The sequence below is a fragment of the Planococcus citri genome, chromosome 5, assembly GCF_950023065.1.
Source record: "Planococcus citri chromosome 5, ihPlaCitr1.1, whole genome shotgun sequence".
NCBI lineage: Eukaryota > Metazoa > Arthropoda > Insecta > Hemiptera > Pseudococcidae > Planococcus > Planococcus citri.
This window is the reverse complement of record NC_088681.1, coordinates 3455902-3468049: the sequence shown is the minus strand read 5'-3', so window position 1 is coordinate 3468049 and position 12148 is coordinate 3455902. Positions and strand designations below refer to the sequence as shown.

The window sequence follows — 12148 nt, the reverse complement described above, 5'->3', positions numbered from 1 at the left end:
TAGGAAAATTGAATTTCAATACGATATAAAATCGACTGCATATGGTGGTTTCAAATGGCTTAGAAGCTTCCAGCTACTTTTTTGAAATTTCAATTTTCCAAAAAACGCCATACAACCTTTCAAAAAGTCGCTGGAGGCTCCAAAACGACTTTAAACTTACCAGCAGTTGACTTCGTAGTGTATGGAAATTAGTTTGCAGAATGAATTTCGGCTTTCCATCTCCATTTGATAAAATTTTGGTACAATTTAGAGTTTCAAAAATCTACTGGAGGCTCCCGTACTTTTCAAAAGTCGCTGGAGGCTCCAAAACGACTTGAAATCCACCTGCAGTCGACTTCGTACCGTATCGAAATTACCTGGTTGGCAGATTGAATTTTGGCTTTTCAACACCATTTATGATGAAATTTAAAAATCTGCTGGAGGCTCCAGAACTGTTCAAAACGGTTTGAAACTGTTTCCAAGCAATTTGGCAGGTTGAAAATGGGGTATATCCCGAATTTCAGCTTTCTAGGTCAATTTCGTAAAATTTTAGTTTTTTACCCACATTTTTGGCCAAAATTTGATTTTTGAAAATTCACCAAAAATCGAAAAAGGCACTTTAGCGCTTGAAATCTTGAGAGGTGATTAATTTTTACCTGATCTTTCGATCTACCTTTATACGGTTTAAAAAATTTTGTGCAAGTCCTACGTTGGAACGCAAAATCTGCGATTTTGGGTTACCTGTCAATCAAAATTATCGCCATTTTGTAAGTAGGGCAACTTTTTTTAGAACAAGGGCTAGAAATGTTCTTTAGGACTCCCCATTTAAGAAAAAAAGTTGTCCTGGAGGATCAACGGGGGGGAGGGGGTGCAATAGATCCTCATCTGAATATTTGAAAAGTGAAGTTCAAAATTAATCATGCTACATTTTTTAAAAGAATCTAGCTTTTGTTAAAAAAAATTTTGAAATTTTTCGTGAAATATCCTATTTTTTTCAGAAAATTTGACCGATGCGAATATTTCTTTAATAATTATGTAATTCAATTCCAACGTATCAACAACTACCTACTTATCAGTTGTGGCTGATTCTGGAACCTCCAACGAGTTTTCAATTTCCTCCAGAAACTTTAAATCACATTGAAAAAGCCTCTAATGAACTTCAATGCTTAATAACATTTGGTATTTGTAGATGCTTATGAAGGGCATTCCTTTGAAAGTTTTAGGAGATTATAGCGAAATTCCAAAAAGTCAGTTCGAAAGTAAACTTTTGACTATTTCGTAAAACTTTTCATTCCTGATCAGAATTCTCTTCAATCGATTTTCAGTCATTTTTATGCTGATTTAGCTTATTATCCAACAATTTTTTAGAACTTTCAGTCTGTATTTCATGTAATTTTTGCATAATTTTACAAATTTTTACTTCATTTTCAATGGTTTTTTGGCTAATTTTGCTCATTTTTCATGCACTTTTAAGAGCTGTTTCATCATTTTATGTGGTTTTAATGAAATTTTATCAACATTTTCTATGTCGAGTTTACCAATTTAATTGAGTTTTGATTAATTTATTTAAAGTATTTTGTTTACAATTTCTATAATATTTGCAACATTTTGCCGTGTCGTTCTATAAATTTTTCATTCTTTTCACAAAATGTTGAAGAATTTTTTCAAATTTTGAACAATTTTTTTATTGTTTTTTTTTTAGGAATTTCTTGCATTATTTCTTACTGTTTTGAGAATAATTCATCATGTTTTTTTTTTTTCATTTTTCGACCATTTCTTTCCAATTTTTCCAACTTTCGAATATCGTTTTCGACTATTTTAGACGATATTGTCAGTATTTTGTCATTACGTATCTAAATTTTGGGGTTAAGAAGACAACAAGATGCGAGTTGTATTTGAAATTCTACACTATGGATGGTTTTTGACCTCCGGCCCGAGTTCATTTTATGTATCGAATGGCGAAATATGCTACGTATCATAGCTAGCGTAATTTTCTATTTTTATACGTTTGTCCAACACACGTCAGGGTATGTAAAGGTTCGATAAAAGGCACGAAAAATTACCACGTGTCTGGGTATACCTACCTCTTGCTCCCGAACGTGCTATGTACACCATACACCTTATACATACATACTCGTATATATATGCAATACAGATACGTACCTATACACGTTGCTTTTGTCATTACCGAAGGCATCTCTTCGACGCTCGTGGCGCTAGCTCGAGTTGACTATCATTTGCCATAGCATGGTGTATTATAGTAGGTACCATACTATATGCAGTAAATAAAATTAAAAACTTTTCCCAAGTTTGCTTTGAAATGTACAATTTTAACATCTCGCACGTAGCTTCTTGGGGTTTTGTGTAAACAACGGACGAAATTTAATTAGTCGACGAATACGTTGAGAGAGATGCTGCTCTATTCATTGTATGATACCTACGTACGTCCAGTGTTCATCGTATTTCACTGATGATGGTGGATGTGTAGAAAAAAGGATGAATTTTTTTTTTACGCTTTAGTGATCTTGAAAAGGCACACGAGCGAGTGGACGAATGCGATAGTTTTCAAGTTTATTCCCTGCTTCAATCATTTCATATCGTAATTGCCATTCTTTGTATTCCCTCTTGGAAAACACATGATCAAGTTTAGTTCGATGTTTTCAAAGGAATATTATAGGTATACATTTTTCGGGAATGAAAGTATACTATTCGAATTTTCAGGGGAAAAAAATGCCTAAAAATTATCAAAAATAAAGGGAACATGGACAATAAAATTCGAATTTTCCAAAATGAACTAGGTATAGTTTAGAAATAAATAAGCACATAGGGGATTTGAGGAACCAAGGGGGGACGTTGGAGTAATCAAAAAAATAAGTTGATATTCGTATTTAGCGCTTTGAAAACTTACGAAACGATATGTTACACGATATTTGACTTTTTTTTTACATTTCGACTCAAGTGTTGGTGTCCCCTCCCCCCCCCGATTATGCGAATTGTATCACACAATACTCAGAATTGTTTTTTTTTAATTTGAATTACAGATACGACTTTTGGCAGCTTTTTAAAGATTGAGCTTTCAAAAAAAAACAAAAAAAAAAACTCAATTTCGAAATTTAAAATATAAATGGAATTACTCCCCCCCTCACCAACCACGTTGTGTAAAATAGTGCAGAAATATCCTAAAATATGCGAAAAAAATTGGAAATTCCAGAAAATCATTAAAAATGAAATCCAAAATCAAAAATTAATTGCAAATTAAAAAAAAAAAAAATGTTCACTCAAGTCGTCAAAACTCAAAAATTCACCGATTTTTGTAGCAATTTTTCAAAAAATTTCACCGAGGTCATAAAACTTGCCAATTACAAACAAAATCCGATGAATTTTTGAAAATTTTCCGACTTCCTGACAAGTTTTCGACTGAGAGTAGCGACCCCCTCACACACTCTGGAACTTTTTTCTCTGGACAGGAGCACAAAAAATATATACGAGTATATACATATACAAAAAAGTTGGCACAAAAAGACCGATTCTTATAGAAAACATTTTATTGATTAGCACTATAGATCAAAATTACCTACTAATTGGACGTTTTAAGCGGAATAACTTGAATAATTTTACCACCGGCGGAATCGTTAGCAGAACTCAACCCTCTGGTCTGTTCACCGCTGGCAGCTCCTTGAACCGAGCTCAAAACCGAACCGACAATCGACGTAGACGGAATAGAAACCTGAGTCGAAGTAATCGGAGTAGTTATTTGGAACCCACCTTGCCCTCCTCTGCCTCCTGAACCACCACTGGACCCAGAACTGCTGGACGAAACGGACCAACTACCCGAACCGGAGCCTCCTCCTGGCGCAGAACCCGTTGTCGAAAGTGAGACTCCGGAGCGACCCGAACCGTTCCCGTCTTTATTCACCACTACAACTCTGTACTCTTCAACTCCATCAGGACCAGTAGTGCTGGTTCTACGAAGAGTAGATGGGCCTCCTGAACCGGATACGTTTATACGGTATCCGGATCCGTTCGAAGTATCACGATTGGCTTCGGAGGCGGAGCCAGTGGATTGTAGTTGTAGATTGACATCTTGGTTGGAGCCACTTTGAAGTTCAACGTTTGATGAGCCGGGTTGGTTTCTCAAGAACATCAATTCGTATTGAGGGGGGGTTGTTTGATCGGCAGTTGATATGGTTGTGCTGGAGGCATCGTTGGGGTACGAGAGTGTGTAACGTCTGGAGCCTCCTACTCCTTCTCCGGATGTGCCATCTACAGATATTGCGGAGTTGGAAGTGCTTGGGTAACCGTATCTTAAGTTGTAGTATTCGTTTGGTGAGGCATTGCTGCCTCCTCCGAGAGACCAGGAGCCTCCTGAGCCAGAACCGGATCCACCGTAGGAACCTTGTAATCCGTAGCGTCCGTTTCCATAGTATCCTTGGCCGCCATTAGTGTTTAAGGAGATATCGTAGTCTTCGTCGTATCCTCCGGTACCTGCAGATCCACCTCTAGCACCTCCACCGTATCCGATATTCACACCTTGTCCTCCGAAGCTTCCTCCTGCTCCATATCCTAAACCATTACCACCTCCTACTCCATATCCTACACCACTGCCGCCACCTCCTGCTCCATATCCTAGACCATAACGACCTCCTAGTCTACCTAGACGACGTATTCCTCTACGGATCATGCTGCTGGGACGTAATCTCAACGCTGTCCCTGCAAGTCCACTGTACCCTCCACTTCCACCGTACCCTCCACTTCCGCTGTAGCCTACTCCACCACCATATCCCCCTCCAGCTCCACCTCCGCCGCCATACAAGAGTCTACCAACTCCTAAAGATGGTAAAGTAACAGTGGTTGAGTATTCTCCAGGTTCTCTAGTGTTCATTGAAGATGCAGAAGATGAAGATGGTATGGATCTGGCATCATTTGAAGTGACACTTTTGACATTACCATTGCCTCTGGTCTCCGGATTAGGAGTATTGTATCTGAAATTCGTCCGAGAATTGGAGTTCCCATTAGATCTATTGATTTGTACGCCATTTCCATTGGTGGGTTTCACAGCTCCATCGTAATAAGAAGTGTAATCGGGAGTTTTATACGAATTTTCCGATATTTTTGGGCTTTGGTTCGACATCTGGTAAAATCTGCCAGGGATGGGTCTTCCATTTCCTGAATTTTTGGCATATGATGGACTATATTGATTGTTATCAAACGTCTCGGATTCGATATCGTCGTCATCTTCGCCCAGCAATTGTAAAGATGTAATAATTTCTTTTCTGACTAATTTTTCTATTTCTTCGGTTTCTTTGTCACGATCGTCCAGAAGGGTAGAAGGACCGCATCGTGCCAACTGCACGATTGAAATGAACTATAAAATAACCAATAAATATTAATACTCTATTAACCTACATATTATATTTTTCAATTGAAAACTTTCAATACACGCGAATAATCTATTTCGATTGAGAAAAAAATGAAATAAAAAAAAGCAAACATAATATCGTACTTACCGACACGAAAACAACCAACAAGGTATCTCTCGTCGTCTTCATTTTTAAATGAGTCGAAAAAAAAGACTCTCGACGACTTCACTGTATTAATATTTCGTCGGTATGTTTGCTTTTTTCATACTTCAATTAATTTGTTTGATCAGTATCGAGTTGTATTTCTGGCGTCGATTTATATATTAACGAGACGCGATTCGTATCGTACAATCGGCTTTCATCGTTCTTAATACTTTTTATAATGCGAAACTAGCAGATGTTTCATTGTGTACATAAGTATTACCTATGCACTAATGGATGTTGATTTTTCTGCTACGATCTTTGAAAGCTCGACCTAGTGACGCATTAAACTATTTTTTTTCTCTCGTAATTCCTTTTACTTTGCCTTATGGTGGCTTCTACTACTCGTACTATACTACGTTATAATAACTAAGTGACAAATTGATTTTTACTTTTACGTCATCGTGATGTCAAAGCCAATCGCATTAAACGTTATACTACGTAATATATTAATATTTTCTTACTTGTTTTTTTTTGCAGGTGGGATGGATGAAAGCTGAGGACCAGACTATTCTCACTTTACATAATCGTGTCGTTACTCATAACGGCCGAGTAAGCGTAACTCACGATAACTTCAAAGTATGGCAATTGCATATTAGACAAATACGTAAAGAAGACAAAGGGTGTTATATGTGTCAAATAAATACCAGTATAATGAAAAAGCAATTAGGATGTATCGATGTTCACGGTGAGTAGTCACAAAGAATGTACGAGCAGTTTAGATAATACTTAGATATTTAGGTATTTTTTCATTGGAGTTCTGAAGAGGGGAAGGGGGTACATATTTCTCTTGAAAATAAAAATTTTTGCATCTCGTAGTCTCGAAAATTTTCTACTTATTTCTTACTGTAGGTCTCAATAACTTTAAAACTAGTGGCTGAAATTTTGGTATAATAAAATGGAAAGAACATTGAAAATGCCTTACCATGGCCAAATTTCAGGAGCTGAATTTCATTTTCCTATTTTTAGGGAATTCTGAAAAAAGCAACAAGGTTATTTTTTCCATAAAAAACTCGCAAGTTGATCAAATTGAGAGAGAAAGTTGAAATTTGGTGAACAGGAAATGGGGTGAGGGAAGGTAATAAGGTTGGAAGGTCAAATATAAAAAATGGTATTCGTATTCAGGTCTCTTGAAAATGTATATTTTACATCCCCCCCTCCACCCAGAGTATTAAACAAAATTTCAAAATTAAAAATTATGACTTAAATAGGACTTTTAGTAGGACATTCAGCATGTCATTTTTCGAGCACTTATGAACTTATGGAATTTTCCAAGGTGTGGGAGGGGGGGAGGGCAAAATTTACATTCAAGTTTTTAGCCAAATTTTTGTAAAAAAGTTTTCTTTTCTGATGTCTTCAAACACCTTATGATTTTATTTAAACAATTAGTAGACGTCAAAACTATAACGTTTCACTTCAATTTTTCGTTTTATTTCATCTTTATCAATTTTAAAAATTGATGAATACCACATCATGTTCGCTTAAAATCAAATCAACTCGAATTTTTCAATTTAGATGGTAAAAATTTCATACCTATTATTATTATTTGCTTCAAAATTTTGAAATTCGAATAGCAATTTTCTATTGAAAAATTGAAAATGAAAATATATATATATTTTGAAAAATCCAAAATTAAAAAAGAAAAGCAAACGGACCCGAGCGAAGAGAGGGCAAAAGCTCCCAAAAATGAGTATATTGAGAGGTATGAAAAAGATGTTTTCTTGTGTAATATATGAAGAAGTTTATTATTTTTGTTTCAAAATATTCAAATTCGAATGATGATTAAGTAGGTATTAAAAAAAAAAAAAAATCAAACTTGAAAAAGTAAAGCAAAAAAGCCCAAGTTGAGCGAGGCCAAAAGTTTTCAAAAGTTCAATCATGTTTTGAGAAGTAAAAACAAAAGGTTTCTTTATGGAGAGAAGAATTTATTTTTCTGTTTAAAACTTTGAACATTTTTTGAATTTGAACAATGAGTTTTATACGTGGAAAAAGAAGAATAAATAGTCCGAGCGAAGCGATGAGAGCAAAAGTTCTCTAAAATGTGTAATTCAAAATCTAAAAAAGTCCACAAATGAGCCCTTTTCTACAAAGTTTGTTCAAAATTCTGGAAAAAAAAAGAAAAAATTGCTGAAAATTTGAAAAAGTCTTATTGAAAAAAAGTAATGCCTTTTGAATAAAATTATTGAAAAAAAAGTAAAACTTTTGGATAAAATTGTTGAAATGTAGGACTTTAGTAGGGCTAAAAGGACTTTTGAGAAAAAGTACAACTTTAGTAGAACTAGTGGCACCTGTTAGACAGCTTGCAACCCCTCCTTGGTTTAGGAAATCCCGTCATAGGAAGTTCATAAATCATATACGTACTTCCTGGTTTTTCCCTCTATTTTTTAAATCATTATAGCTTCAAAATTTGACTAGATTTTTGAAAAGTAAGTTTTCAAAAAAGCTCAACTCGGAAATTGATTTTGAAAATATTATGTCTTGGGCATTTTTTGATGGCAATTTTTGTAGAACTGGTAAATCCGAAAATTTACAAACAAAGTGTTGACCAGATTTATGTTTTCATCTCAATTTGATCAAATTCTAAAACTTTATGAAAAACTGGCAAAATTTTAGAAATTCTCCAAATCCCTACCAAAAAAAATTGGTACCCAAAATTTGGCTACGGTGGTGTTTTTTTCAACGATCAATTGATTCTTCTCACGTTTGTTCGAAACTGTTACTAATGACACAGAGCCCCCCCCCCCACCTTGAAATCTGAAAAATTGAATCTGTTTCTTTTTTTCAGATCGCCAATTTCTATTTTTGCACTCATTAATAGGTAATTATTTAGAGAGCTTTTGATCTGAGATGGAAAATTCTCAACAAAATTTTGGTACCCACTCCAATTTTTGGTTTTCTTTTCTGGTCAATATTAAATTTGATATTTTTAGGGTGGCACTAGAAGGCTTTATTGAAGAAGACGAACATTGTTTGGAGGACCAATGGGGGATTATTTTATTGAAAACTATTTAGTTATTGATCAGAAGACTTTTGATGGGAAATTTCAAAAAAAAATTTGGGGCGCTTCAGTTTTTTACTTTTATTGTTATTTTTTTTCAATTTTAAAAGATTCTGTAAGCAAAGAACCCAACTCTTAGGGAGGAGGAGGAGAGCAGAGGGAGATTTTTTAAAATTAAAAATAGACGTTATTTGAAAAAATTCTGATCAATAATGAAAAATTTTCAAAAAATTTTGGAAGACCTGAATTATTCATTCATTTTAAGTTGTTGACAACTTATTGGGGTGGGGCTGAAGGGTCCCATAAAATGAGAAGGAACTAACATTGTTAGGGGGATCATAGAAAGATTTTTCTTGAAAAGGAGGTAAAAGACTTCTAGTTCTGATGAGGAAAATTTTTACTCATTTTGAATTTCTTATTCCATTTTTTGTTTTTGTCTTTTTTTTTTTTTGACAATTCAGAGCACCCTGCATAGTGATTGAAATCAGGGGGGCCGTGTTTCTCTCAAAAAACGGATAAATTTTGAAGAATTTTGACGCAGAAATGCAAAACTTTTGGATAAATTGATTTTTTTCAATTTTAGGGAGCTCCAAAATATGATGCACACTTCGAAATAAACCGATGTATTTAACATTTATTTACAAACAAACAAATATGTACTTACATTAAAATAAAATGGTAGAAAATCGCCACAATAAGAACGTTAGCGTGATTGGAACATTAGTTAGAATATTCAAAAATTGGAATCTCGAGTATAAAATATTACAAAGTCACGATTGATGTTTGTTGACTTCTCGAATACAATGTATCACAATAATATGAAGAATTACCAGTAAAATCACCGTAATAAATAATTACTGATTTGCCAACTACCGAACAATAGCCCTAATTCCACATGCCAGTAAAGTGATGCTCCAAATAATCAACAATAGAGTCAAGGCATACTTATATAGGCAGATTCCACCTGAACAAGCAGGATTTATGCCTGGAAGAGGCACAAGAGAGCAGATCTTGAACATCAGACAAATAATCGAAAAGTTCCGCAAATTCAACATCCCTGCAGTACTATGCTTCATTGATTATGCCAAGGCCTTCGACTGTGTCAACTGGATAAAGCTATATATATGAGATACTACGCGAGATGGGAGTTCCAGAGCACCTAATTGAGCTGATCAAATCGCTGTATGACAAGAATGAGATGATGGTGAGAGTAGGCGGAGAAGAGTCAAACACTTTTCAGTCAGAAAGAGGAGTATGGCAGGGCTGCATACTCTCGCCTCTGTTGTTCAACATCTATGGCGAGTACATCATGCGGAAAGCCCTGGAGAACTGGGAAGGCGGCATCAAGATAGGAGGAAGAAGAATCTCCAATCTCAGCTATGCTGATGATACCACCTTAATAGCCGCAAGTGAAGAGGAACTGGCAGAACTGATCAAGCGAGTCAGGATGGTCAGTGAAGACATGGGACTCCTCATGAATGTGGGGAAAACCAAGGTCATGGTAATTGATAGAGCTGGACACCTACCAGAATCTGAAGCCTTGAATGAATTTGAAAAAGTGAACTCATTTATTTACTTGGGTTCACTGGTGGATGCTGATGGAGGATCAGCCAAGGAAATTAGAAGAAGAATAGCTCTCGGGAAAGCAGCGATGTCTCGGTTGAGAAAAGTCACCACCAACTGGAAAATCTCCATAAAAACAAGGAAGAGACTAATCAGGACGCTAGTTTTCCCAGTTTTCTTATATGGAGCGGAGATCTGGACATTGAAGCAAGATGATCGAAGAAGAATTGATGCTTTTGAAATGTGGGTATGGCGCAGGGTGCTGATGATACCATACACTGCGCACTGAACAAATGCATCAATTGTGGAACAACTGCAAGAACCAACCAGGCTGAATAAAATATGTGAGACCAGGATAATGAGTTATTTTGGACACATAGCCAAAAGAGGAGCAGAAAACATCGAAAAGGGAATTCTCTTTGGTAAGGTCCCTGGAACACGAGGGAGAGGAAGATCTCCAACAAGATGGACCAATACAGTCCGGAAGATAGCTGGTTCAGTTGCGAATGCGGCCACGCTATCTCAAGACAGAGAGAAGTGGCGGTTGTTGTTGGGGGTACACTAGTCGCTTGCGACTATGACGTTGATAATGATGATGCGATTTTTCATTATTTTTAACACTTTCCCTAATTCGAGAATTATCAAGCAATAAATTGACAGCAAAACTGCTCCTTATAAACATGAATAATGTCGATCATGTTCTCTCGAATTCAGTTGATGTTAAAGATGCTTCGTAAGCGGCGATCAACTCAGATAAGCAACTAGATCAGCTACCTGGATCCACAATATCACTATGTCAGCATTTTTGATGGGTACACAAGTTGTCATGTAAAACGTACTCAGACATCCGGCGAAATCAGCATAGCTGGAACGTTTGAGCTGTCTTGGATTCGCGTTTTAGACAGCTGATGTCTTTGGTGGTAAAATTTTCCAGAGTTTTTGATAACACACCAGCTACATCAAGGCGTGTGTCTCCTGGTCACGTAAAGCAGGTCATTTGCTGCCAATTGTTGATCAATAGGGAACATCAGATGTAACGATGTCTGATCACTTTCCCCGAGGTCTAAAACCTACATTCAACACATCGTTAGCAGCTACGGATTTCTTCAAAGTATCCATGGAGTTTTTCAATTTGGAATGGTCTCGGCTTCAAACAGCTTCGGCATACAATTTCGGTGAAGCTTCAAATTCAGCCACAAAAATCTCGATTTTAACGCAATTAGTGAAACTGTTGGGAATCGGAGATTTTGATCGATGTTGGCCGCGTAATAATCGCCCTTTAGTCAAGTCTGTATCGCGCACAGAATAGTCTTGACAATCGTCATTGATATTATCGTTAGCGTCATCAAACTCGTCATTCCCAAACAAGGAACAATTCGATGATTTTGACAAACTTTTTGGAGTCGATTTGGTCAAAGATTTTGGCATAACAGGCGATTACTTCAACGTAGAAGGTGCACTTTTCTTCGGTGTCGACGTAGTGCTTTTGGTTTCCTTCCCGTCGCTGATATCGGTACCTATCAGTTTTGGTATCAATCAAATCTAACAAATCTCAATTGATTGGTATGGTAACTCGTTGGTCGCAATTTCAAAGTTTCTTGTTGAAAGTGACATCTTTTCAGTTTACTAGTAAGAAAACACTTGTAACATTACATAACATCCCCCATCAGCATGAGAACACCCCTAATAGACCACAATGAAGAGCGCATCAGCATCCAAATACCTCGTTGATGAAGGCGCATATTGAAAACACTCGTGCAAAAACGAAACGCAAAAAGTCAAAATGCAAATCAACAATACATTGTACCGTGCAGACTGCGGAGGAAGGGGGTGAAGCGAAAATAAAATGCAAACTCGAGATAAAGGAGGAGGAAAAATATATAGAGAAAGTGATCGTACCTCGATAGTATAGATAGGGCCCATTGTATACACGCGGTTAAATATTGGAAAAAATGACAGCGAATTTTTTCTTTTCTCCCCTTTTTTTCCATCAAAATAACTCTCGATTGAATATTTAAACGGGCTTTTTTTTTGAGCGAGATTTTAA

General features: G+C 36.3%; 2 protein-coding genes across 2 annotated transcripts in view; one reads left to right on the top strand and one right to left on the bottom strand.

Annotated features, from left to right (window-relative positions):
• The window catches only part of LOC135846713 (lachesin-like), a 311535-nt gene that overhangs the window by 198872 nt on the left and 100515 nt on the right, over window positions 1-12148 (top strand). Inside the window, exon 4 of the mRNA XM_065365955.1 lies at window positions 6021-6228. Within this exon, the coding sequence (XP_065222027.1) occupies window positions 6021-6228 (208 nt within the window). The remainder of the gene's footprint in view (window positions 1-6020; window positions 6229-12148) is intronic.
• LOC135846712 (uncharacterized) lies at window positions 3507-5637 on the bottom strand. Its single transcript, XM_065365954.1, has 2 exons — window positions 5487-5637; window positions 3507-5344 (listed from the first exon to the last, which is right to left on the bottom strand). The coding sequence occupies exons 1-2, from the start codon at window positions 5526-5528 to the stop codon at window positions 3557-3559; spliced, it is 1830 nt and encodes a 609-aa protein (XP_065222026.1). The 5' UTR covers window positions 5529-5637; the 3' UTR covers window positions 3507-3556.